Source organism: Dysidea avara, chromosome 4 (genome assembly GCF_963678975.1).
Source record: "Dysidea avara chromosome 4, odDysAvar1.4, whole genome shotgun sequence".
NCBI classification, from domain to species: domain Eukaryota; kingdom Metazoa; phylum Porifera; class Demospongiae; order Dictyoceratida; family Dysideidae; genus Dysidea; species Dysidea avara.
This window is the reverse complement of record NC_089275.1, coordinates 47833769-47861445: the sequence shown is the minus strand read 5'-3', so window position 1 is coordinate 47861445 and position 27677 is coordinate 47833769. Positions and strand designations below refer to the sequence as shown.

The 27677-nt window shown below is 39.2% G+C and overlaps 2 protein-coding genes across 11 annotated transcripts; one reads left to right on the top strand and one right to left on the bottom strand.

Moving 5' to 3' along the window:
* Positions 1 to 1418: 1418 nt before the first annotated feature.
* Positions 1419 to 10326, bottom strand: LOC136252543 (uncharacterized). 10 transcript variants are annotated; one of them, XR_010699610.1, is made up of 6 exons: positions 10233 to 10325; positions 3013 to 4607; positions 2507 to 2891; positions 2266 to 2307; positions 1663 to 1933; positions 1419 to 1616 (listed from the first exon to the last, which is right to left on the bottom strand). XR_010699610.1 is itself a non-coding variant. In XM_066045019.1 (4 exons), exons 1-4 carry the CDS (start codon positions 5207 to 5209, stop codon positions 1576 to 1578), a joined length of 444 nt encoding a protein of 147 aa, XP_065901091.1. In that variant the 5' UTR covers positions 5210 to 9001; the 3' UTR covers positions 1419 to 1575. The 10 variants fall into 10 exon arrangements, 2 of the variants coding, with proteins under 2 accessions (XP_065901091.1, XP_065901092.1); XR_010699611.1 differs by having other exon boundaries at positions 3242 to 4607; XR_010699612.1 differs by having other exon boundaries at positions 3290 to 4607.
* Positions 10301 to 25703, top strand: LOC136252541 (isoleucine--tRNA ligase, cytoplasmic-like). The gene is made up of 34 exons (XM_066045017.1): positions 10301 to 10510; positions 10625 to 10700; positions 10765 to 10878; positions 11327 to 11413; positions 11629 to 11711; positions 11758 to 11809; positions 11859 to 11943; positions 12073 to 12195; positions 12959 to 13046; positions 13094 to 13154; positions 13210 to 13317; positions 13366 to 13488; positions 13557 to 13648; positions 13695 to 13793; positions 13847 to 13973; positions 14371 to 14444; positions 14496 to 14588; positions 14638 to 14742; positions 14993 to 15079; positions 15139 to 15222; positions 15312 to 15456; positions 15898 to 16018; positions 19076 to 19167; positions 19233 to 19310; positions 19718 to 19833; positions 19888 to 19990; positions 20815 to 20898; positions 20960 to 21095; positions 22081 to 22226; positions 22607 to 22702; positions 22941 to 23123; positions 23765 to 23980; positions 24225 to 24285; positions 25577 to 25703. The coding sequence occupies exons 1-32, from the start codon at positions 10329 to 10331 to the stop codon at positions 23897 to 23899; spliced, it is 3378 nt and encodes a 1125-aa protein (XP_065901089.1). The 5' UTR covers positions 10301 to 10328; the 3' UTR covers positions 23900 to 23980; positions 24225 to 24285; positions 25577 to 25703.
* Positions 25704 to 27677: the final 1974 nt, after the last annotated feature.

The window sequence follows — 27677 nt, the reverse complement described above, 5'->3', positions numbered from 1 at the left end:
ATAAGGAAAACAGTAACTGATGATATTAGGTGAACAATTGGTTATGTCACAGATTTTTCCTTTACCTTAAACATTGCAACTGGTGGAAAGCAAAGAAGTGGAGAATTTTACAATACCTTTATTGCTGCGTGCATAGAATCAGCAGATAGTAGTCAAAATTCCTACAGTAGTATTTATAACACCACAAGTGGTGTTTGTCACTGTATAATGACCAACTGTATTGATTACAATGACAAGACAAACCATTGTGATCTGAAAGTCTACCATGCATTGAAAGTGTTTACTGATGGTGCTGAGTCAATCAAAGTGGCAAGAGCAAAACAGTGGTTCAATATATATAATTGCATGCACATAGGTGGGAGGGGCTAGTCTGCTGAGGAGGGCTTAAGCCCCTCTCAGAATGATATCTCACTGAGCATTTATACTGAAGCAGTACAAAACAGCCTATAGCCACCTGGAAACACTTGGTACAGTGGTAAGACACCAACTCTTAAAGTAAGAGGTCAGTAGCTGTAGGAAAATATATATGTTTAGTTTTTTACTACAGGTTTTTGCTTGACTGCTCTATTAGGGTGAGCATTCTATTACAGTATAAAGATCTATATCACAGTTTTCAGCCCCACTCCAAGAAGGATAATTTATTATGTTCATTAATGCATTGCCAAAATAGGTTTTTATTACAACTACAAATAATTATAATCTGATGTTTTAGTTAAAATACTTCAAATTGTACCTATAAGTTAATTTTGGTGAACTTTGAGACTGTTTGTGAAAGCTAAAATGGCTACAGCATCTGGGAGGCCCCGCTACCAGAGATTCCATATTCTGGTCAGCCCCCTTACATCAACTACTTCCTCTGCCACAGTCATTGCATTTACTGAAGCTGTAAACTGTCATCTTAGAAATTATGGAAAGGCAATTGGACAGTTGTTACTTTTTTTTGTGTCATTTGTTATTAAAATGATGTCATGCATGATGCATCAATGTTTGCTGTAAAGTGAGGCAGTACAAATAAGATCAATCATCGAGTTTTCCTGTCTTAATTTCTTGATGCCATTTTGCAGTATTTAGTTTGGCAGAATTGATATGGATGACAGTAGAATTCATAAAGATAATGACAAGACTTCAAGTTGGATGGAAATGATTGGATCATGACACTACTAATCTTATACAAGGCATTGTCACAGAGAGAAATGTCCAATTTGCATGGAGCATAATGGCTGCACACTTGCATTGTGATAATGACAACTATTAACTGTTTTGTGTATTATGCATACGTGTGTGATATTGTGTATGTAAATGCATTATTCTCATTATTGATTGTTTATTGTTTTACTTTGAAGCCCTGCAGCAAGCAAGTCTTCCCACTACTACTAAACGCTACTACTTGCCATACAACATGTAGAATAAAATGAATGTATATAGCTGACAAATATTTATCAGGAAAGCTGTCACAAAACAGCAATGTAAGTGATATGGATGGTATGTATTGACATCTTTATTGAGATTGTCACATTATAGATAATTAATGAGAATTGTGTATGGATACATAGTACATGTGTGTTTTTGTGCGTATTATTCAGTATATAACGAACTAATGTTCTGCTTGCAAAGACCTGTAAAATAGACACCTGTATTGCAATATAATTGAATATGACTTACAATTTTTCCAATTCTTTTTCAATTTCCTCACTTGATGCTGTAAGCTGTGTATGTTCTTTGATGGTCTTAAGCGGTACACTCCAAGTTTTGGGTTGTATACCATCATTTGAAGATAGCCAGTGATCAAATACTTCTATGCGTGAATCCTCTGGCTCATCGGGATGCTGCTTCTTTGTAAGTGTTTGATTCAACCTCCAAACAGTAGGCAACCTTTTTCCAACAGTGGTGACCCTTGGAACTACCACTTTGATCAACTGAGACATTTTAGGCACTATATAAAGAAACACATTCAAAACTGATTACTGCATGAAAATATGTGCCACATATAGTATAATTATTTGGATAGACAGTGGTGTTCTTAGTTCATCTGTGCTATGTATATAGTTGGTAACAACAAAAAAATAATAATACACACACCAAAACAAAGCCCAGAAGGACGGAAAAGCATTACAATGTGTGGAGACCTTCATTGACTGATAATCAACTCTATACAAAAATACAGTTCAAAATGCCTATACAATATTATATAGTTTCAAAGCATCTAGATATGACAGCTAAACTTCTGAAGATACGAATGCATTACTAAAGTATAGTTAACTATACCTTTATCGTGGAGAGCAGGAACAGTTTCTAATGCTGAATAGCCTGAAAATGAACAATTTTAGCAAGTAAAAACATTTCACATAGGACTCTTTATTCACAAGCTTATCCTTGTAAACAACATGCACAATGATTCTTATAATAAATGCTTAGTAATATGTTCCTTAAAGTTTAGGTTGTTGTACAAAAAATATCCCTGAACCAATTAGCTACACTACTAGAGTATTTTAATGCATTTAGCTACCTTCAATGTTGGCACAAACAGAAAACGGTAGTGCTTTGTAGGAATTTTAGTAACCTTAGATCTTTCATAATACACCAATGTGTTCTTTTGATGAATATCGAGGATGACATAGGGTGGAGATTTTTCATCATTGTTTAGTGGACACTGTAAACAAGTCACTGGAGGTGTTGCTGATGGCATGCATACTTTGCTGATCTCTGAGATGAAGGACTCCACACAGATTAACAATTCCCTGTATTGATGAAGAAGTAGGGGTAACTTATCACCAGTTCACTGCTCATCTTGAATTGTGATAAAGTATTCAATTTAAGGCTGAGACAACTGCAGCTGAAATTGTTGCCATTCTCCTATTTCAAAACAGAAGTATGCTGCTCCTCTGTAGATGCTATATGATAAAAGTTTTTAACATAAACCTTAGCAGTACTTGTTGAATACATGCACACATTACATTGCATTATATGAACACATACATACATATACATACATTCATGTGTACATATGCATACACTGTAGTGACATTTTGTAAACCGATTTATGAGATGCCCTTTCTGGCAGCGCCATTGGATGGTTTTCATTACTAACTTGTTGAATATACTCTCTGGTACGAATCTGTTTGCAAAGTAGTAGAGAGTACAAATATCTCCTTGCTTATAGGGCAGTATGTAACTTTCTCATCATACACAAGAAGAGAAGGGACCATGAACACCCTCCCTTTCTTTGACACATTCAACTCACGAGGAAACTTTGTGTTTGAAGGTAGCTCAGCAGCTAGGTCAAACTTACCTAATAAGCCCAACAAAATATTCTTATCATTAGACCGGCTGGATTGTTTTAGCATGTAATCAAGCAGTGGCTCACCAAGAAGAGCATACTTGTTGTACGCTCATAAGACTGTTGAAGCACTGCAGTGTTGGGAGTGTAATTGCTATTTGAGACAACTGTGCAGACAAGATCAGATACTTCCTGAGGAGATATGAACATTTCAGTTCTCAAAGAAGGCATTTCTAGATAGTAAAGCAGAATTCCCTTTTGGTGAAATACTGAAGTAGTGCATCAACCTCTTTTCTCTCCTTCAATACCAGCCATACTAGCTAAATCAGTAGCTTTTTCCAGTGTAAGCCTAACTGCAGTCTGTACTTTTTCCAGTATCTTTCCTTCAAAGTTGAGGTAGACAATTGGGTGCACATGTAGCATTGATCACCCACTCAGCAGCTTCCAAAATGGTAATCCTTAAATGATCAACAACCTCTGGATCAGGATTGCTGTTACCAATAAAATGGAAGGCTTCTTTTTGCGGATTCTGACAAATGCTCCAAGAAAGGCTTACCATCAAACAGCTGATAAATCATCTTGGCAATAGACTCTTGCTCTTCTAGCATGTGCTCCAACCATCAAAATTGTAGGAACACGAGCAGAAGTTGCTCCTTTTGGTGCCTGCTGTACACAGAGTGAAGTAGAAGCTCAATGGTCTCAATATTGATTTGCATTCCCCTGGTTTTGATCTTTTTTCCCAAACCTACCAAAACGCTGTCGACTGATCACTGGATCGTGTAGCTGTTTTGAAGCATCAAACACCAACAAAGCTGTATCTTCAATGGCCAAGCACAGGAAGTGTATTATAAAATATACTTCCTGTCCACCAATATCAAAGACAATAATTCTGATCATGCCATCTTAGGAGATTGCTTCACTAGCTGCTGTGGCTTTGGCTGCATCAATGACTTCTAGGGGAATTGGCTCTGTAGGTGTTACTGGTGAGGTGTGTTCTATTGATATCAGAGATATGGTGGATTTGACTTCACTTCGGTGCTGCTTAGGTATCTCAGATATTCGAAAAGTAGCAGTGATTGTATGCCACTTAGTAGAAGCCAGCTGACGATCAACACTGCAAGAGTTGATGGACACTACCACTGTAGATGTCTGGGTAGGTTGGAAGGGCTTGTTTAAAAGAGTGTTAATTGTCATTGTCTTGCCTGCTTCTTCAGCTCCAAGGTGACAAGCTTGAATTGGCTGCAAGATCTAGAACCTCTCTTTAGAGCTTCTTGGTAGCATCTGATTACAGATACATCAACTGATTCTTGTCCATCTTGCACATTACTACCTATATTTACATGAATAATTGTTCATCACATACAAATAAACTTAGTACCACAATTCAACTATAAATCCTTCTAACATGTGCCCTCAAGCTTGAGCATATATATCAAAAACTACCACAGTAAGAATTGCACAACAAATATGTGATGCAGCTATACATACACTGGAATTTTAAAACAAGTTTAGCACTACCGTACAGTGATACTATGAATTGACCCCTGTATGGAACTCCCTTGATTCTAGGACCACCATACACCTTATATTTGTATATCTAATGTCTATACTCAGTAGAGTTTCCCTGTGAGTATTGGAACAGCATTTAAATGAGCAAGGACACATCCGGAGGCAATTAAGGCACACACAAATAATTTATTCGAGCAATTTGATTTTGTGATGCCAAATTACTCTATTAAAAATTAATTTTACCAAAACAGTTGTCTTGGTTGTGTCTCAATAGTATGCCACTAATGATTGTGCTACTGTTATAACACATATGGTACCTGTTGTATATAGTGTTACATCTGAACAATAGTGAACTCCAATACACAGTAGTATTTTCATCACAACACAAGTATTCCTCATGCTGATACGTACATGTACCACCATAACTGGGGGGTCAGGGGGCCATGGCCTCCACACTATTTTTCAAAAGTATGTTTTGGTCTCCACACTTTTGGGGCCAAGTAGCTCAGGTTGAAAAAAATCTGCCAAAGTTATACACTCACAGAAGAAATACATACCTTCATACAAGAAGACATGCAACCACCATAGAACAGCACAGTCTTTTGTGGCAGCACCAGTCTGTTGTGACTGCACAGCAACTATCAAGCTATCTACTGTATTAAACCCAAAAGTGCCTGTAATTTTATTTCTGTTTAGTTCTGGCACGTGATATTTTGCTGTTCAAATATTTTTTCTGGAGCCTGTGCAGTAGTGAGAAGTTTAAACAGTAGAAAGGTTACCACATTTGTGGTAGCTAAAAGCATTACCCATGCATCCTCTGAAGGAAACTCTTCTGGTCTGATACCATGGTTGCATCATAGATAATGTATGCGTTCCATTTTGTCCACTACTTTGCAGACATACATTATCTATGGTTACATGTTCACATAATTTGAATAATACCCATGGAAGAGTCGTAGGCAAGTAGACGCGCATTCAGTACAGAGTTTTGGCTAAATGAAGTATGACAGCCTACCGTTAATGTGAGTCTGTGAAACATTGCATATGTTAGTAAAGTCCACATCATCCATACAAAACTACTTAACATTATATACTTACCAGTGTTTTGGCACTTCCCCCTCCACTGAGATAGAGATATGCAGAGGGAATAAAACTATATATAGCACAAGATCTCACTACAGTCAACTGTCTTGACCATGCTGCTAATTATGCTCTGAAATTCTAATTTTAGCAGCTACAATTAATTCACACACAACTATCAGTTGCCCTGACTGTTAGACATGAGGATACATGTAGTTTATAGGCATAGCTAATATACTGGTAAAGCTAGCAGCATAAGTAACATAATACCATCTATGTTACATTACAGGTAGTAGCCCATTAAAATCCATTAAAGACTGCGATTACTATGATGTTTGTATAATTATAAGACTGTAACCTGAAATTCCTGTGTTGGGGGTGGCACCCAAATGAAGAGAATGTGATACTACAGAGCCTGAGGGTTTCTAAGTTCCATAGAACCCTGTGTTTTGAAGTCTAACTTATTTAGACCACAACCATCCTACATATATGGTGATAAATCTCAAGTAGCAGCCTTTGTTATTTCATTGATACCCCACATGCTGTGGTCTTACTAGGTTGAAAATTTAGTATCTTTAGTTGATAGTTAACTGTTCAAATTGGCATATCTGTGCATATTTGTATAGTTATTTTTCACATATTTTAATGTACTCTCATAGGTTTTTCATAATCTGTTCACTATGTCTGACCATAGGAATGAAAGAGAGTCCACATGCCAGAAGGAACTTTTGGTAATAATCTAATTCTTGATTTCAGGAAATGATGTTGTCATCACTACAGGTGAGGCAATCTGTTATAGTGCACTTGTGAGGGTCATGTGGCTTACATTTCTTCCTATCTTTTAATGGTTTTCTATTACATCTAGGGCCACTGTTTGGTGATGTCGTTACTTCTGGACTGGTGGACAGACAAATTGGAGAACTGTGATAGTTGGTTGTAGCCCATTGGCCTCGTGTGGATTCTTCAGCGGTGTGTATTGTGTTATCATGATGTGCCATACTACATCATTTAGGGTGCAATTGTCAAGTGTGTCTGGCATTTCCCAGAGTGCTCCAGAGGTTTGTGGTCTCACTTAGTGGGTTAGGTGAGAATTTGTGTGTCATATAGCTTGGTCAAAGATATGAAAAGAATGTAATTATATAATTGTTTCTATAGAATAATTTTATTGTTTATGTACATCCAGGCATATATGCAAAACAGTTTAATGTAGTTCTCAATTTTCTTTTTGTAGTTGGTGTTGACCAGTTTATGAAGGAGGCTATAGATGTCGTGTATAAGTCTATGCAAATGGAACCATCAAGTTGATTAATAGACATAGCTAGATTTTTTTGTGTAGTGATCTTCAGGTGTCACATTAATAAGCACCAGTTGCAATGTGAATGTTTTAGTGTTTGAAGTGTGTTTGTATGAAAATTGTTATAAGAGTTCAATGGCATTCACAAATGTGGGGGGTGGTAAGTTATCGGTCCAGCTATGGTTGTGACAAGAGAAGGTGCTCTAGTGTGGGATGTACCCTCCATAGCCTTGCTCACCTGATGTGTTGTGTGGTAAAGTAAGTGGAGAGCAGATCAGATGATGGCATATGGTTAACAGCGTTCTCTACCATGTTGGCTATCTGAGGTAAGTAGAAGGTGAACAGTGTTGGGGGTAACGCGTTACATAATAATTATTATGCGCTTGTCAATTTCATGCCCCACCCCCGGGGGGGGGGGATACAGGGGATTTGACAAATCGTGGTGTCAAATTCCCCACTACTGGGGAAAAATCGGCTGTCAAATCCCCCACCCCCATAGTAGGGGATTTGACAACACCTCAAGGATGACTAAGCGCATATTTCATGCATGCGACTATAGTAATAAACCTGCCCTGTAACTAGTAAAATTATAGCATGTGCGATTTTATTGTTTAGAAATGCAACTACCGAAAATCGGTTAGTGAATCATTGGACAGCTGTCAATTGCCCCAGGGGTGGGGACAGGAAGTGATGTCAAATTCCCACCTGGGGTGTGGGGACGCTCGGGTGTGGGGGGGTGGGGCATGAAATTGACAAGTGCATTACTTTTGTGTAATATAACGAAATATGCTGTAAAAACAGGTAATATAACTCAAGTTACCTTACTTGCAAATGTCGTTACCCAAGTAATGAAGTCAGTTACTGTATGTTTCTACTGACTGAGTAACTGACTGACTGTGACTGACTGATGCCTTCAGACTCGATAACGGCTAAGGCTATGGGCTTGATTTTTTTTACTGTTCGACGTCGCTTCGGCCCGACAGGTGCCTTTTGGCATACCGCATGCAGTACGTACAAATACAATGCATTCTTCATGAACTTAGGGGGCATCTCCAAACTGATTTTGGTACGCTTAACGTCATAATGACGTTAAGGGGGGAGGGGGGTTCAGGCCATGATGTAGCTGAACTCTCTAGCATCCATTATGCTTCGTTGTGAGCTATGTTAGACCCGTTACACAGCATTACACATCAAGAACTGTTCGAAAAGCACCTCTGCAATCAAAGTAACCTATATGAAAAGTACGAATAATTTCTGTTGCAAAGGAAAGCCATCATTTGCTACTGCCAAATTGACACTTTTTGCTGTCAGCAAAGATGAATGGGACACAAAGGAGGACACTGGTAAGTCCATGAAGAATGCATTGTACGTAATGCAGTATGCCAAAAGGCACCTGTTGGGTCAAAGCGATGTTGAACAGTGAAAATCTCAAACCCATAGCCTTAGCCGTTATCAAGTTACACTTGCCTGAAGGCATCAGTCAGTCAGTCAGTCAGTAGAAAATTCTGTTTAATAATTAAAAAAAATTCTATAGCAACTTGTTGAAAGTGTTTCGGGTCAATCTGAAGACTTGTTTGGGCTTAGTTTTACCTAACCAATACTGCTTCATCGTTGTCAGGGAAAAGAGAGGCTGGCTTTTGGGTGATGTTTCTTCATGGGCCATGCCTACTCCTTTGTGGTCCCTCCTATACAGTTCTATCGTACTGTATGAAACACATCAACATCATGATGCTCAGAAACAATCACAATTAATTCCAGAATTGCTATAATCTCACAGCCCTAATAATAAGTTGAATAATTGGTAACAGCCAATATTAGCTAATTTGTGAATATCAGTATCGGTAATGAAGCGGAAATAATTAGCCGATTAACTGAAGCCCACAATCAATCAATAGAGACAGTAATAATTATACATGAAAGTGCTGAATGCAGTAAAAAAATTATTTGTTTCAACTGCTTTGGTGTGTATGTCTATGAAAAGTATGATTGCAAGGTTATAGCAGGCTAAATTTATGGGCTGTCCATGCAATTAGTTAACTGCTCTTTGCAGAGTCTGGAATCCCACTAAAATCACTGTTTGAGGAGCTGCCTCATAACAATTTGGCTTCCAAGTCCATGAAAGGGGTCAGTGGTAAAGCTGTAACAGACCTTGTAGATTGGTCCGCCCATGCAATTATCTACATTATCATTACAAATGCAATGTACACAAACTTTATGTGATTTTCTACTTCTCATCCCTTTATGAAGAATTGAAGAATAACAATATATAATCACTATTGGTTATATCGGCACATCGGCTACAGTAATGAGCATTCAGTCGATATTGGTAATATGCATATCGGTACAACCTTAAAGGGTATGCATTGATAAATCCTATATAAAAAATCGATATACTCTAACAGAGCAGTTAAAACAGAATATTCATAATGGAACACTATTTACTATCTTGATAAAGGAGCTAAATTTTGAGTTTTACGGAGAATTTGAAAACGTATCTGGATCATTACACTTTGGAAATGTGGAATCTGGAATAACGGATATCTAGTTTTACAGATTATGCAAATAGCTATGTAACACTGCGGTGTGGGCAGATCAAACGAATTTTTGGGTATACTTACCCGTGGTTAGGGAATTATCTGTATAATGCTCTGTGTACTGTAGAGCTAAAACTTTCTCCAACAACTTTGCAACAATCGAGCTCGGCAACAATTAATCGGACTAACCACTGAAATGGGGTTACATTACAACGTTTCCAATCACTAGGAAATACACCAGATTTTAAGGAATGGTTATCAACTGGTAGTATGGAAGTGACTATCTCTTTTCCCGTCCCCATACAAAAAAGTGGTTTGGATATACGGGGGACCATACATGCCATACGCGCTGGTGGGCAGAAGATCGAAACAAGGAATCCGAAAAGTCACAATATTAGATTAGATTATCCATTTTTGTCAAAAGACAAGGGTACACAAAAGGCTAAGCCTGTAAACGTGCTCCCCTTCACAAAAAGCACATACAAAACAACACACACACATAAACACCCCCCTAAACAAACAATTAGCAACAACTCACTGATGCCTCCTGTCTTGTTCACTAGAAGGCGCTGACCAGGTAGATGCTGACGTCAGCGGTGTGCAAGTCCCCGTCCCCCCACATGCAGTTGTACGCATGCGTAGATTCACCGTACTACCTTACTGGCGTGTCTGTTTCGGTCAAGTAGTCAAGCGAAAAATGTCTTCATATGTGCCCGACCAGATAAACTTTCCTAAAGAGGAAGAAAAGACGTTGAAACTCTGGAAAGAATTGGACGCGTTCCAGACCAGCTTAAAGCAGTCCAAAGACGGTCCTAGGTAATATAAGAGTTGTATGTTAGTGTAGCTGTCTGATTTAGTCTGTAAAAAACCTTATGACAAGTTGTGATCGTGCACGAATGTATTAGAATACACCGCGAACCCCTTGTGTAGGTACACCTTCTACGACGGACCGCCATTTGCAACAGGTTTACCTCACTATGGTCACATACTAGCAGGAACTATTAAGGTGTGTGTAGTCCTAATAGTGTAAGACATATCTGCTGTGTGTTATCCCTACCCCACGTGTGTAGGACACAGTGACACGGTATGCCCACCAGACAGGACATCATGTTGAGAGAAGGTTTGGGTGGGATTGTCATGGGCTACCAGTGGAATATGAGATTGATAAAACCCTCGGTATAAAGGTGAGTAGCATGGTATATAAATCTGTTAATGTGGACACTTGAGGACACCTACATAATCCAGACACTTAGTTAAGATATATACTGACCTGGACTACTATTGGTTGATCATGATGTCTGTATCACACTAGCTAGAGCCTGTTATGTGGACTATATTGCTATAATCAGTCATCCCAGACCACTTCATCTGTTCCTTTGGGTAAATTACTGTGCCATCATTAATTTGACCAACTTGGCAGTTGACTACTTGTATAGATGCTCTGAAAAGTAAAGGAGAGTCAGTAACAGCAAGGTTTACCAACTCCAGTAACCTTCAGCTTATAATAATAGTACTTATTATTATATTGGTAATTGATCTTGCTGGGTTATCTTTGACAAGGGACAGCTTCATGTATGACATAACAGTATGTTAGTACACTACATCTCATTACCTTACATTGTTACGTTACAGGGCCCAGAAGATGTGAAGGCGATGGGTATAGGAGAGTATAACAAGGAATGTAGGAAGATTGTAATGAGATATTCTACTGAATGGAAGGTTTGTGATAAGAGGGCAACCAGCTCAGTGCTAGGATTAACAAAATCAACCTCTGTTAACCATTGTGTGTGACCAAAACCCATTGTAGTTGGGAAATTTACTATGATTAGCGTCATATGAGCAATATCTTAATAATGGCTGACCTATGTAGCTATTTCTAGCACTGAGAGGGTTGGGTGCTTATGTTTAAGGGTGCTCTTATATTCTGGTTACAGGAGATAGTTACAAGGTTGGGACGCTGGATAGACTTTGATAATGATTACAAGACGTTGTATCCATGGTTTATGGAGTCTATATGGTATGTGGTCGAATTATTAACATTGGTTACCATGGTGATAATACAGGTGGGTGTTCAAGCAGCTTTATGACAAAGGGCTAGTTTACCGTGGTTACAAGGTGAGGGGCATATTTTAATATATCAGTGACAAAGTAGTTGTTGGATCAGGTGATGCCCTACTCTACCGGATGTAACACACCATTATCCAACTTTGAGTCTGGTCAGAATTACAAGGATGCTGTAGATCCTGCTGGTAGGTGCTTATATACTTATATAAGGAGGTGCTTGTATAGTAGGAAATTTTTAGGTGTTTTTTTGTATTGGTTAGCAATGTTTCATGTGCAATAATGTATTTTAGTGGTGCTTATTTTTCCAATAATAGTCAATTTTCCACTTGATGATGATCCTAATGTTAGTGTGATAGCATGGACCACTACTCCTTGGACGTTACCTAGCAATCTAGCTCTCTGCGTACACCCTGACTTCACCTATGTTAAGGTTAAAGGTGAGACTTAAATTTGAGTACTATTTGGGTCTAAATGGTTGGGAATTGCATCATTGTTATTGCTTACAATGGAACTGCATCAAAAAGAACACCCTAAAATGTGAACACCTTGATAATCAGAACACTTGTTCATAGTCCTATTTAGACCCCTCACTAATAAAGACTGCTTTAACCCGTAAACCTGCAGAGATCTTTTTGGGAATGCATGTTTACACGGTATAAGCATGCATGGTGACACTAGGTGGGGTAACTTAATTTTTATAACCTACAACTACACATTGATCAAAAGTCTGTTCACTGGGCTACTTGGAGAAGGTTAAATGAACATTGTAACTACAGTGGCTTACTTGTATGAAGTGATGAATAACAGTGAATCATGTCTCCGTGTTTCAAAGCTCTTGCGACGTATTTAATTTCAATTGTGGGCTTACTCACGTGACATATATGGCTTGATAGAAAATTTAACAGCGACTCAAACAGAAGTGATAGGAGCAAACCACCATCGACTTATGAACCATTTTATAAAAGTATGTGTGCACAGAATTTGTGTGTTTCCTTACCGAAAATTTTGTTTACACGGCTAGTTTTGACCTTATCATTTATGTAGCATTCTAAGTATTATTTTAATCCTTGTTAATTAAACAGGTTTAAGGATTAAGTTTGTCACAAAGTATCCAGAGCAGAGTCTTGGTTTACTTGAACGCTTAAATCTTGTATACATGCACATATTATAGGTTATGTGTGTGAATTAAGGCTTTTTTAGACCAATCAAACAACAGTATTTACATCATGTTGGAGGACCGGTTGGAGGCATTGTTCAAGAATCCTGAGGAGTATGCTATATTGGAAAGGTTTGATAAGCTGGATTAGTTGTAGTGATGATATGATCTCTTCACAGGTTCAAAGGGATTTCCCTACTGAACAAGAAGTATCAACCATTGTTCTCTTATTTTGCCCATGTGAGCTATAGAGGATGCGAAAGCTGTTATACCAAATCCTTATTCTCCCTTACAGATGAAGCAGTCGGGTGGTGATCAGGGAGCATTCCGTATCCTTTGTGATACTTACGTCACATCTGATAGTGGTACTGGTGTGGTCCATCAAGCACCTGGGTTTGGTGAGGTAAGATGATCTCACCAATGAGGTCACATGACATCACACATGCTATAGGATGACTTCAGGGTATGTACACATTATGGGGTGATCAGGAAAGATGAGCAGGTAGTGTGTCCTGTAGATGAGACTGGCTGCTTCACTAGTCAAGTGACTGACTTTAAGGGACAATATGTCAAGGTATGCTAGGTGTATTTTCCTGAAAACATGCTGTATTTGTAGTATTTCATAATCTTATTGTACACTAGTCAGCAGATAAAGGGATCATGAAGGTACTCAAACATAATGGCCGTCTTGTTCACCAAAGCACAATGAAGCACAGCTACCCATTCTGCTGGAGGTGAGTAGAGGGTGTGGTTGATATCAATAGGGACAGTCCCTTACAGGTCGGAAACCCCCCTCATCTACAAAGCTGTCCCCAGCTGGTTTGTGAGAGTTGAGAGTATTGTTGATAAACTGTTGAAGAATAATCAGAAATGTTATTGGTAAATATGTGTATGTTGTAGTACATAATAATAATTGTTATTCTACCCCTCAGGGTACCAGAGTTTGTTAAGGACAAGAGGTTTCATAACTGGCTGAAGGATGCTTGTGATTGGGCCATCTCTCGTAACCGATACTGGGGAACTCCCATCCCATTGTGGGTATCAGATGATCTCCAGGAGGTATGACACTGCAACTATTAAGGTTCAGAAAATTGTGACTGTTTGTAGAAAAACTGATCTTACCACATATTTAGTATTGAGAAATGCCCAGTTTTAAATATTTGAGATTATAGCTTGGAAAGAAAGATGTGTAGAGATAAATTTGGTCAATCACAACTGGTTAAACTGAGAGAAATTTTCCAGTACAGGTCTTTTACAACAATACAGAGCTGTATACTATAGATATGCATCCATATGAGATTTTGCTGATAACTGATATTGAATAATATTTTTCAATCTGATATATATGTAATACTGCAAGCTTGTCTTTCAACTAATTTACTAGTTTCCATTTACTCTCTTTCTAAAGCATTCCTGTTTAGTGCATAACCATTACGTAATATATCCCTGTTGTTAGGTGGCGTGTGTGGGATCAATTGCTGAGTTAGGAGAATTGTCAGGAGTCAAAGTGACCGACCTGCATTGTGAGAAGTGAGCCGGTCCATCTCTGTGTGTCAGTCCTGTACACCACACGCTACACAGTGTGGACCCCATAACAATTCCCTCCAAGACTAGACCAGGAACTACCCTACATCGGATCAGTGAAGTGTTTGATTGTTGGTTTGAGAGTGGAAGGTGATTTCCCCTGTGTTATTATCATGTGATCACTTGTATGGTTTCACAGCATGCCGTATGCTCAGAGCCACTATCCATTTGAGAACAAAAAACAATTTGAGGCTACCTTCCCGGCTGACTTCATTGCTGAAGGGATTGACCAAACAAGAGGATGGTAAGTGTGTAACTGGTGTACAAAGATTATATGCTCTTGAATACATTCCCTACTTTGTATTAAGTAAACGTATTTTACAGTATTATGTTGTTATGTTGTGCCTGTGGCTGTGAAATTTTTTTCCACCACAAAACTGTAGGTATTTGTTCTGTACATTATCTGTTATAGCAGCATATGACGTACAATGAGGTTCAACATTGACAATTTGGTACAATTTGTATGTCTGTCTATCCTATTGTTAATGTTGTAGGTTCTACACCCTTCTGGTGATCTCCACAGCGCTATTCAACAAGCCTCCCTATAAGAACCTGATTGTGAATGGATTAGTACTAGCTAAGTGTGTAGGTGTAGTGATGTCATCATGTAATGTCATTACATCATGTGACATCATCATAGAGATGGTGAGAAGATGAGCAAAAGGTTGAAGAATTATCCTGATCCTGTGGAGGTGGTGAACAGGTATGGAGCTGATGCTCTAAGGTTTGTAGGGACTAAGAGTGAGCTTAACACTGTTGGTACTGTCATACTGTTACGCTATACACGTTAATCCTGTTATGCTGGTCATACAGGTTATATTTGATCAACTCGGCGGTGGTCAGGGCAGAGGTGCTCAAATTCAAGGAGGATGGTGTTCGTGACGTAGTGAAGGATGTGTTCCTCCCATGGTACAATGCTTATCGTTTCCTTGTGCAGAATGTGCAGAGATTAGAAACTGTGAGTAGTGGGTGTGGTCCTGTGTTGGTGGGACCTGGCTACTTCACCCTCCACCTCCTTGGGACCAAGTGACCTGATTATCAAGGTGTCCTACTAAGGGATATTGGGACCTTTTAACTAAATATTGTCTGGATCATGTTGGTGTCTTGAAATCTCTCCTAATGATCATGACCTCAACATGTCAAAACTTTGATCTGTATGAAAAGGCGAAGATTTTGTTACCAGTAATTTAAGTCATATCCATGGCTAAGCGTTGCTGTGTATTATAGTAAAAAAAGTGGAATTCCATTATCCCAAAAGTGGTCACCATTGTCTTGGAGTTATTCATACGTATGTGTGTATGTTGCATCAATTATTTATTTAAATCCAACAATGTAGATGTACATAGATGTTTCCTGTGCTGCATTACACATATACCTATCATTGTTTTCTAATTACCAGGAGGAAGGAATATCATTTAAACACGATGATACACTGACCTATACTAGTACTAATCTGATGGACAAGTGGATAGTGTCCTTCACTCAGAGCTTGTTGTCTTTTGTTCATGAAGAAATGGACCGTAAGTGTGTACAAGCATGTATACTATACTAATAACACGGGATTGGAAGCTCTGTTTGCGGGCTCAATATAGCGTGTACATTCCAAATAAGCACTCCTTGTAGTTTCGTGGACTTGCCTTCAGTTGGTGAAGGCTACAAAAGTCTGGTTATTTCGATGCTAACTTAGCTAAGGGTAGTGAAGAACCAAGGTAAGTGTATAAGATGATATATGAGCTAGTATTTCTGTGCAATTAAGCTCAAATTGTCTTGTAGCACAACGTAAATTGGGGAACACTACGAAACCGTATTCTGTACTCTTTGCCAAGTATTTGAAGACATACAGTGAAAACTAATGGAATTGTATTAAAGTACAGACAATTCCAATGGGCTTGTGCCGCACGTTGGTATAATTAATTCAACACTTTTTCCAGAAGATTTTTAGTGTTAACCAAATGACAAGTGACATAGTTTGTGTACCTGTTTCAGATATTTCTAAGCGTCTTCCAGACAATTGCTGAAATTATGGCGAAGCTAAATGATTCGAGTGTGGCTTAGTGTAACAAATTACAGTTCTTTGTTTTGTACGGACCACCTTAAGCTCGTGGAACAAGAGTCAAATCCCATCCTGTGATAATAGAGCATAGCAACCAAGATAGCAACATAACTAATGACATGACGCAACCATCAAATTAATTACTTCCGGTACAACGAGGAGTGCCGGCGTGCAAAACAGAGCTTCCAATCCCGTGTTATTAGTATAGTATCTATGGTACAAGTTATATATAAAGTGTATGATAATGTACAAGTGTATCTGGACAATTTTAGGATGTTTGGAGTTTAGTCCATAGCATCTTGGCAGTTCGTCTTGCTGTGTAAGTTTGACAGACAGTCAGCATTGTCTAGTGTCTCTGTCCTTGTCATATGACATAGTGAATAGTGAGGAAATCAGGCTTTTGAAAGGAGCCCCAATAGTGGCTCAAAGAATGGCTTTAATATTGCAGCACACATACATACTCTTTCTGCCACTATTTCTAACCACCCTACTACTCTTAGAAGACAAACCCCAACACACGTATATACATACCTGCACGCACTATATGGAGATAAATCTGTTCCTAGCATAGCATCCAAATAACTATTTTCTTGGAATACACACATATTGTAAGTATTTCACTGTGTTAGTAATTGAGTCCTCCATTCCTGTGGATGTGGTTGTGTAATACATTAATCACATGATCACATGATCACATGATTGTACAATGATAATCATTGGCAATTGCAGTTGTGCCCACAATTGTGTAGTTCTATGAGATTTAACCATTCACTGTTTGTCTCCCAATGACGAGGGTTTCAATTTAAAGACTGACCCTTTTAGAACAGTAGTATAAGTACTTTGGAAAATCTGGTACATACAGACATGTGTCCCGTGACAGCAGTCCCAAACTAATTGTAGTCAGGGAAAACAATGCCAAGTGGTTGCTACCTTATCAAAATGGCAACTATCTCAGTGGACAGCTCCATGGCAACACCTCTGTAGAGAGCAGTAGTAGATGTACCACATACGTACTTGTATCTGTTATCATACATTGGCCCTAAGATCACTCATCTGGATGTTTGCTTTTCTTGTGTAGTGGACCAGTGCCTGAGCCAGCAGCTTTCTTGTCACTAGTTTCTGTGTTACGCTTAGAACATGTTATCAAATTAATTTTACATTTCTATGAAACTCTGTTCTGTAGTCTTCTGAAACAAAGATAAGCAGAAAGAGTTGCGTATTCTCTACAGAAGCTTGACTAGTGACCCGACAGAAAGGCTGTATACACCCTGTCTTTGATAGTCACATAGATGGATGGCTCTTTACACTCCTTCAATCATATGTAAGTGCTGAGGTTTGCAGCTTCTTGATTAAGGGTATGGGATAGTAAACCAGGGGGGCTTAGGGGGGCTTAGGGGGGCTTAGTGCTTTACCTCTAGTATCATTAGCCCATGAAGTGGAAGTAAGTGACCATCTTGCTGTAACATTCCAGGCAATACTTGTAGTATTATCTGTTGTGACACATGCCACATTATTTTGTAACGGTTTCCAATACTGCTGCTATGTTCAGCATTGTGACTATCTGTGAGCTAGTACTTCGGGTAGAACCAAAGTATCTCTTAAGAGTAGCAACTTGTGGATCATTGAGCTGTATTTCCATAGACTTATTGGGATTTGCAAGCAAGATGTCTGTATTCACTGTTGTTGCCAATGGGTTTGTCAGCATAGAAGTTACTAGTTCCAGTCAGTACAAGTACAAGATGGCCCCAGGAAAGAATCATAGCAAAATTGACCCAGCAACTGCAATAGTGGTGATGATAGTCATAAAAAGTTTACCCATGCCTATAAAATGTTGTTTCTGACTCACTGACCATACCCCTTCCCCTCCCCCCTACCGAACTCAGAAGACACTGGAGGAGGATGTCTTTTTCATTGACTGCTGTACCTTTAACAGCTTATTTACTGTAGTGAAACTTGTCATCATTGTACCTATTACAATAGTCGGTTTTACTATGTTTTGTAGTGAAGTGGCTGCTGTCCCAGTCACCTGGCCCACTAGGTTGCATACTCATCAATTTTAGGTCAACTTGTTAACCGGCTAACTGCATCCTGCAACAAGTTTTGCTGTAGATGTTGGTGAAGATGTTGATTAGATTACCAATGGCATTATTTGAGGCTTCAGGCTCAGCTACAAAGGAGATCATCAATTTAGAATTGGTGGTGAGATGGATTTGGTTTTGAGGGTAGTATAATTATGAGATGTTGCACATGGACGTTGTTTAATAATCTTGGACCACTGACTTCACTGTACAAGATTGTCTTGGGTATATAGATGCCTTGCCTTTGTCTCCAAGTATGATTCTTCAGTCATCATGTCCAAGTGTTGAGTAAAATAATTTCTGAGGTAAGATACTGCACAAGATATCAAGTGTATCAAGACCTCATCTCTTGAGATACAATTTGGCAATAAAAATCTAATTGTTTATAGTGTGTAGCTCTTGAGTTACATGTGTATACTGGTGATATCCATGTCACTCTCCTCTAGGTTACAGGCTGTACACTGTTGTGCCACGTTTAGTTCGTTTCATTGACCAGTTGACAAACTGGTATGTCAGGTTTAACAGGCGAAGGATCAAGGTGTGTTACTGAGTCCATTAACTAGTGTGTCACTAAGTGTGTTCTCTTCATCCCCTCCCCGGTAGGGAGAGACAGGCCAGGAGGAGTGTCTACAGTCACTACATACACTGTATGATGTGCTCTACACCATGTGTAGAATGATGGTAAGTCTGTGTGTGCGCGTGCGTGTGTGTGTGGAACCAACAACAGAGGTTTGGTTATCTGAACTAATGTTGGGTGTGTGTGTTTATGCAATTAAAAAGCAAACACTGGTACAAAAGTGTCCTGGGAAGGACAACTTGATCGAATACTGTATACAACAGCTCAGTTTAATACTCTACTAAAAGCATACAACTCAATGGGACCACAATGTGTAGTAACTGATTATACCTACAATACCTCTCTTAAAATGATACAGTAGGCCATATTAGGAATGATGATGTTGGTCCCAGTAGGTTAAACTGATTACAGTTTCTTTGAAAGTTTTAGATCCCAAACTGTCCATAACAAAGAGATACAATGACAGAATATGACTACACTTACCTCTTGTAATATATTGTCACTACTACAGGCACCGTTCACTCCATTCCTCACGGAGCTGATGTATCAGAATCTGAGGCAATTGTTGGTAGCCAGTCAGAATAGTGGTAATGCCAGTATCCATTATCTGATGATGCCTCGGGCTAAGTGAGTGATCACATGATCTCTATGGTTGTTGCTAGGTGACTTGTACTCTTACAGTATGGCAGTGGTTGATATAGAGATAGAGCAATCAATGGCCAGTATGCAGGTTGTGATTGAACTAGGAAGGGTGATCAGGGATAGGAAGGTGTTACCTGTTAAGATAAGGATAGTTGTGTTTTATGTGTACACCCCTCATAGCATTGTGTGGGTATGGGTGTGGGTATGGGTGTGCGTGTGCGGGAGTGTGCATGCGTGTATGCTGTGTGTACAGGAGTGTGCATGCATGTATGCTGTGTGTGCGGGAGTGTGCATGCGTGTATGCTGTGGTACAGGAGTGTGCATGCGTGTATGTTGTGTGTGCAGGAGTGTGCATGCATGTATGCTGTGTGTACAGGAGTGTGTGTTTGTTTACATGATTGTGGTATAGCATGGTATATGTGTAATGCAATTAACTTTCACCACAAAGTACATGACCATATGTGGAGTAACATATGACTCATTGTTGACACATGGTGGTCATGTGATATGGACATAGTGTAAACTGTCTGAGTCAACAGTGAACAGCTACAGTAATTACTGATAGTGTGTGTTGGCCAGGAGCCATTAAGTGCTGACCTTGCAATGCCCTGGTCAGCATGGTATATGTAAATGCTTATTCTGCTCTACTGGTGCGTGCCTCACTACTGTGAGTCTTGATTAAAGGCATATCCTTATTTAGTTGTGGCCAATAAAACAATATCATTGTTCAGTACTAGCTATTACTCCACTACACTACAAGCTTGAACACAAGAAACTGGTCATCCCAGCTACATGTGTAGTTTAATTGCATATAACCAGACCTTCGTATTTTTATGATATTGTAATCATAATAGTCTACTATATGCACATAAGAGTTTATACACTACAGCTACTGTAGCTATATCATAAGCAATGGTCTATCACACTTTACTGGTTTGTATTATTTCCTCTTGTCACTTCATGTAGTATCCTCTTCCAGAAGTTGTGGTGATCCACAGAGACCAGTCTGTCCGAGATCATGTGAGCTCACTAAAGAGTTATATATTAGAGGTCAGTCACACATACTGTACACACTTGGTTACACACTTGGTTACACACTGTTGCTATGCAGGAGTTGACTGTCAAAGAACTAGTTGTTGAGACCGACGAGAAGCCATACAATGTACAGTTGAAGGCACAACCGAACAGTGAACGACTTGGCAAGAGACTTAAGGGAGAGTTGAAAAAAGTGTCAGCAGCCATTAATGGTGAGGATCCGTAGGAAAGCACTATTAACATGTTAGGTGATGTAACTGTTAATCAATCAAAATAGTTCAATTGTAGGGCCAAACTGCATCAAAGAGACCTTTCAACGCACAGAACATGCCTAGACTGCTTGCATTCAAGTTTTAAGGATGGTTTCCATATAACCGCAAACTGCCTGTGTTGTTCAGAGCATCTGCAGTAGCCTGCAACTAGCCACTGTGGCCTGTAGCAGTAGTTAAAGATAGATATCAGTCCACTACAGGACTGTATTTCTCCATATTACATGAAGTTTAATGAACCTTGGCAAGGAACCTGGCAGCAAAGGTATGTCTTTGTTTGTTACAACATGGCCCATTGCAGTTAAGTGACGGGGTACGCATGTTGGCTTCTTTGTGGTGAGCTTTGCCAGTGCTTGCCTGTGGTGTTTGTTACAAATTCTCCTGCCTCAGATACTGAAAAAACTGGAAAAGTCTCAACTCTTGAAGCACAGTTGTTGCAACACCAGCGAGTTATGTTTCTTACATGCTCCCATCAAGACCTTAGTTATAATCACAGATAGTTTGCAGTTATTTAGAAACTAGCCCCTTTGGTGACAAGATTTTGACTCATCAGCCTTCTCACAAGTCCCAAGTGAAAAAAACACTTTATGTTAAACTACTTACATTACCTTTGAGTAAATGGCTGGTGCACTATGCGTCAGCTAAAGTAGTGTGTGGTTAGCAAAGGTCATGACTTGCAGGCTTTGAGCGTGTTATATATGCATACATCAGTTCTGTCTCAACTTTGGGTTGTTTCTACTGAAATTCACAGTGTGTTGTACGTAATTACGTACTGTAACAAATGAGTCACTCTGGATAGTGACTATATTAGGTAGGTTAACTTCATATAGCAATGAAGCTTCGTATCTCATAGCACCCACGTGTACATATTTGGACTACTTACTGTAGTATGTTTACCATTGTGGCTTGTCACTTCACATTGTTACAGCTTTCACTGAAGATGACATCAAGGAGTTACAGTCATCAGGGGAAATGGTAGTTGCTGGCCACACCCTAACAACAGAAGACATTAAACTACTCTACACTGTTGATACTTCTCAGTCCTCTAACTATGAAGCACACTCTGATGGGAAGGTGTGTCTGTCTGTGTTTAGTGTCTGTGTGTGTGTCTGTCTGTGTATAGTGTCTGTCTGTGTGTGTAGTGTCTGTCTGTGTGTGTAGTGTCTGTCTGTGTGTGTAGTGTCTGTGTGTGTGTGTGTGTGTGTGTGTGTGTGGTGCAGTGCGTGTCTGTATGTCTGTGCGATGTGTGTGTGTGTGTGTGTGTGTGTTAGACCAGTGTGGAACTCTCCAAAGTAAGAAGTAAGAACACAATAGAAAAGGTACTTGTAATTTTAGTCCCAAAGTGTTCATTATGACTATGACACCGTGTCAGGTTAATGCTCTAGTTTACACAACTAGTTACAGTCACTTGATAATGATACTGCTAGTATTATAATAGCCTATTCCACGTACAGATGTTAGTGTTACTCAATTGTACTCCAAGTGATGAGATGAAACAAGAAGGAATTGCTAGGGAGGTAGTGAACAAGATACAGAAACTGAGGAAGAAGGTAAGCATTACCATGTAATGGTTGCCATGTATCATATAACATCACATGTGCACGCACACTCTCATACTTGTTAACGCCATCATCATCATTCAATGATAAGTTTGTCCTTAGGTATTCTTGGCCAAATATACACTGTACTACTTTGAATACTCGCTTTGATGAGAAAGGATTTGTTCACACACACAACACTACACACAAACTACATGCACACTTAATAACAACACTCTCCACCACACAGGCAGGGTTGAAGGCTAGTGATGAAGCCAGTATAGTGTACTCATATGTGGGAAACCTGAAGAAAGCTGTTGAACTGTCTAATGTCATCAGTGACTATAAGGACTACATCACCACAGCAACAAAGGGTGATATTTCACCAGGTGATGCCCCTGGTGCTGATGTCATAGCAGAAGATGAACAAAAGGTAATTAAATGTCACCAGTTGACAACAAAGTACCAACACATAATATGTTAACGTGAAACCTTGTTAGTAGCCATACCTCCCTTAGGAAAGTGTTTACCCTCCTTGTGTTAACAGTTTCATTGTTAACCCTAGGAAAGTGTTTACCATATTTTAACCCATTAACATCTGTACTTGCAATACAGTGTGAATAATTCCCAGACTGTTTTTGTTGTCAATATTGTCCTGGGTGGCAAGGTACATCTTTCCTTGGCCCTTCCTTAGATTTGCATATTCTCCACCTATACATGATACAGTGCAGGTTTATTGTGCATCACATGCCACGTCGGGTTTCTACTAGTGTCTTGTATAAAGTTTGCCAGATGTTATGTACATATCGCTGTGTAGCAACCAACAGTCTTGGTCCTGAAATCTATCCACTAAAATATTACAGTAAACACCCACCCAAATTAAAACAACTGTTCTATTAGAGTATTTGTGTGTGTATTCTGTTAGAACAGTTGAACACTCTGTGTACAATATAAACCTATCTGTATGTTTCACTTATCTGAACACTTCATATCATTTCCTGAACACTTCTTATCATTTCCTGAAACCATTTTAGTTTAGAAGATCTACTGTATTCATTTCTCTTGCCCCCACAGATCAAAGGTTTGGAGGGAGCCAGTCTCAAGTTATGGTTGGTGTCAAAGAGACAATACCATACTACTGCTACAAGTAGTGGTCCCCCTCGATGTCGCTATGTCAACATGTCAGTGTTGCCGGGGTCCAGTATATGATGTGGTGGTACTACCGGAACATTGTTACTGGAGAACCCTGTGGGAGAAAATGTGTTGAGCTATGAGAGGTTACTACTGGAGGTATGGACTATAGTTGTGTATTGTGTGTGTATGAGGCAGTGAGGCCAAGTGGCTAGAGCACTGGCCTGAGGTTCAGGTTTGATTCCCAGTTGCTATTATTGTTTCCTTGTACTGACATTGCTCCAGTCTACCCACCCAACTAGGATCACCAAACTAGGATCACATACCTATTGAACTAGAAAATGTCAACATACCACACTACCATGTGATACATTACTATTACTCACACTGACTTGTCTTACAGGCTGGGGTGTTGTTCAACTGTCATGGCAAGAAGATCTCGCTATATCAACTAACCAAAGACAGTAAGTTACACACATCAATGTCTAATGTGTATTAAATATAACGGCTAGACCATGTATGGTTGTGTGTACTGTAAGGTTTTCTCCATATACAGTGCTCCCCATTTATCTGAACCAAGTACTTGGTTATCCAAACAGTAGAAATGATGACTGCTCTATTAGAGTATTTTGTCTACGATGAATGTTTTATTAGAGTATTTTAACAGAGCTCTGTATGTAAGGATTATCCGAACTTTGAGTATGTTTTGGTACCATGGGGGTTGGATAATCAAGGGAACACTGTAGAAATAGTTAAGACATTCGACCAATCATATTGGTTGTTTGTTAACTTCACAGTTAAGTGTAGAAATTACATGCACATCATTTCTATATTGTTGTCTTGCAAGAACTATTGTACCTTCATACCATAGTGTATACAATCATAGATAATAGAGGACATGAAAGGGATAGGAGACATAATGTGATGTCACAAAATACGTACATTTCTATTGGAATTCCGTGCATTGCATCACAGACATACTCGTTACACTTGCTGCACTTGTATCAAAGAGAAACAAATTGTTGTAATGACAGAATTTGTAACTAACAACTGAAACTTTGCTACAATGAACTCAAGTAAGTAATCGAGGGAACTAGGATGGTACCAACCTTCAAGGAAGTTATACGTAAAATTAAAGGAGATTGAAAGTGAAAAAAAAATAATGGCCCAGAATTACTTTAAACTCCATAACTTTCTTGTAAATATATTCTATCCTTTTAACTGTGATAAACCTATTTCTTACCATTTAACAGAGAGAACCAGAGGGAATATCAGAACAAAACAGGAACTGTTGCTCAAAGAAATGACTAAGTCTCTTCCATTTTTACCAAAAGTTAAACCACTTAGCAGTACAACGCAACGGTAAAAAACTGTGTTGGTGACACGCCTAGCTTACCACAAGATTTGAAAGTGCAACCGGCTATACAAGAAGTGGTATGGACGGGGCATGAAGGTACTATGAGTGAAGGTATGACAGCGTGTAACAATCACAGTTAATGCGATATGCTTTGTTACAAAATCTACGGTCTGAATTCTCTCGCCAAAATCTCTCACAAAGGCCTAAATACTTGCTGTAACTATTAACGCTGCTTAGAACACTGCTTGAGCACAAAACTGTTTTGTCTTTCCAAGTCACGCATAACTAACAGAAATCAAACCAGAAATTTCTTGCGTTTCTTATCCTTTTTATGTACTCTATTATCTATGATACAATACAGTGATCATTGTGATCCACTAAATGGTCATGTGATTCAGAGTGATCATGTGATCACCCACAGGTGCACATGGTCCAGTAGAATACAGTTCAGTATTGGAGAAGTTGTCACCTAGCAACTGTGATGTGTCCAAATTACAAGGGACTACCATATTTGTACATGATGAGGTAATGCTATTTATAGTAACTACCTAATATAGTCATATATATCTACTAGGAGGTGTTAACAGGACAACTAGATGATGGAGCTATTTTGACATCACTTGGTCAACTTCCTGTGGTACCATATGTTAATTTAACCCTCAAGGATGGCAAAGAGGTGACGGTGTTTACTGAGAACCCCAAGGGGGTTAGCCTGGGGCATAACCAACCTCATCAGGTAATGTGTAATAGACACTAGTATAGCATTTCCTATCATAGTTAAGTATAGTTAAGTAACTGCTTGTTTTCAACTGCACAGTTTGTCACTTCGAGATACTTTCATTGTTCTGTTTTTGAAAACCACTTGTATTAGGTTTTGATAAATGTCCTCAATTTGTTTGAAAATGTTAATCCCAATGGAGGAGTCATATATATCCATACTGAACAAGCAGTTTATTGGCCTTAATGCTGTAATGCTGTAACTAACTGAAGGCACTTTTGTAATGACATAGCTGATATACTGGTAAAGCTAGCAGCATAAGTAACATAATACCATCTATGCTACATAACAGGTATTAGCCCATTCAGATTCATTTTAAGACTGTGATTATGTTTGTATAATTATAAGAAACAATTCACTGTAACCTGAAATGCCTGTGTTGTGGGGTGGCACCCAAATGAAGAGAATGTAATACTACAGAGCCTGAGGGTTTCTAAATTCCATAGAACCCTGTGTTTTGAAAGTGCCTTCAGTTAGTTCAGTGTGACCCTAAATGCTTCCAACAGATTGCTACAAAATTTTAATTTTTTTTTAATTCAATGGAATTGACTAACGGTCTGATGCCTTCAGACAAGCATAACTCATTAACTGCTAAAGCTACGGGCCGGATTTTTTCACTGTTCAATGTCACTTTGTCCTGAGATGTGCTTTTTAGCATACCGCAGTATGTGCAATGAAGCATTCAAAGGCATCACCTTTGTCCTCCTTTGTGTCCCATTTCTTTTTGCTGACAGCTAAAGGTGTCAATTCGTGGTAGCGCGATGGCTTCCCTATATGGGAATTGTCATATTTTCCATGGTGCCTGGATTGATTGCGGAGGTATTTCTCCTACTGTTCTTAAATATCTTTTAGCATTGTAAAACGGACTTAACATAGCTCAAAGCAAAGCATAATGGTCACTGTCACTTTCGAGTTAATAATTGATAGCTGGGGCACTTGAATCATCCATATTGTCATGGTGACTGGATTGATTGCAGAGGTGCTTCTCCTACCTGTTCTTCGTCTGTAGCACTGTGTAATGGGCTGAACATAGCTGAAAACAAAGCATAATAGCCACATCACTTTCAAGTCAGTCTGGTGCCATCCTTTCTTTTGATGCAGTATGCGTGGGTTCATCAGTCATAATAATGTTACAAAATACTGTATTTGACCGGTTAATAGCCGCGGCTCACATAATAGTTGCCCCCCGGATAGTAGCCGCTTGAATTACTGTCATAAGAGCCACCCTCGGATAAGAGCTGCGGCTTGCATCTGAATATGCTGATTCAAGTGCTGATGACACACGTTTGAAGGAGAAACTAAGCGAAGAAGTTATTTTAAGCCTGGAAATAGCATTTCTGAGAGGAGCCAAGTGGATTAACAGTATTAAAGGATGATTATACAAGGTCAGCCGTTTGAAAATCCGTATAAACACTGCAGGTTACTGCCACACTAGCTCATAGTAGCCGCCCTCAGATAGTAGCCACCTTTGCATAGTACCTGCATCATTTTAAAGTTATAGTATCCATGGCTATTAACCGGTAAAATACAGTAAGTATAAGGAAAAATTAAGGATTCAAGTTTGATTATAGAAAAAGTAGGGAAGCAAGGAGGTCACCTACACCTGCAGGTGTACTAGTGGACAGTTAATCCCTAATTCTATCTACCTACCATGACTCAATTAGGGATTAAATGTCCCCCTAGTATATCTGCAGGTGTAGGCAACCTCCCTTGTTTCCCTA

What these genes read in the sequence shown, in the direction of transcription:
- LOC136252541 (XM_066045017.1), top strand. Translation starts at nt 10,329, where the DNA reads ATGCGTAGATTCACCGTACTACCTTACTGGCGTGTCTGTTTCGGTCAA. An exon ending in GGATGCTGTAGATCCTGCTG is followed by an intron (nt 11,944 to 12,072) that starts GTAGGTGCTTAT and finishes TTCCAATAATAG; the next exon opens with TCAATTTTCCACTTGATGAT. An exon ending in TTAAGGGACAATATGTCAAG is followed by an intron (nt 13,489 to 13,556) that starts GTATGCTAGGTG and finishes ATTGTACACTAG; the next exon opens with TCAGCAGATAAAGGGATCAT.
- LOC136252543 (XM_066045019.1), bottom strand. Translation starts at nt 5,209, where the DNA reads ATGGTGGTACATGTACGTATCAGCATGAGGAATACTTGTGTTGTGATG. An exon ending in TCCTGCTCTCCACGATAAAG is followed by an intron (nt 1,934 to 2,265) that starts GTATAGTTAACT and finishes TTCTTTATATAG; the next exon opens with TGCCTAAAATGTCTCAGTTG. An exon ending in TACACAGCTTACAGCATCAA is followed by an intron (nt 1,632 to 1,693) that starts GTGAGGAAATTG and finishes ATTGCAATACAG; the next exon opens with GTGTCTATTTTACAGGTCTT.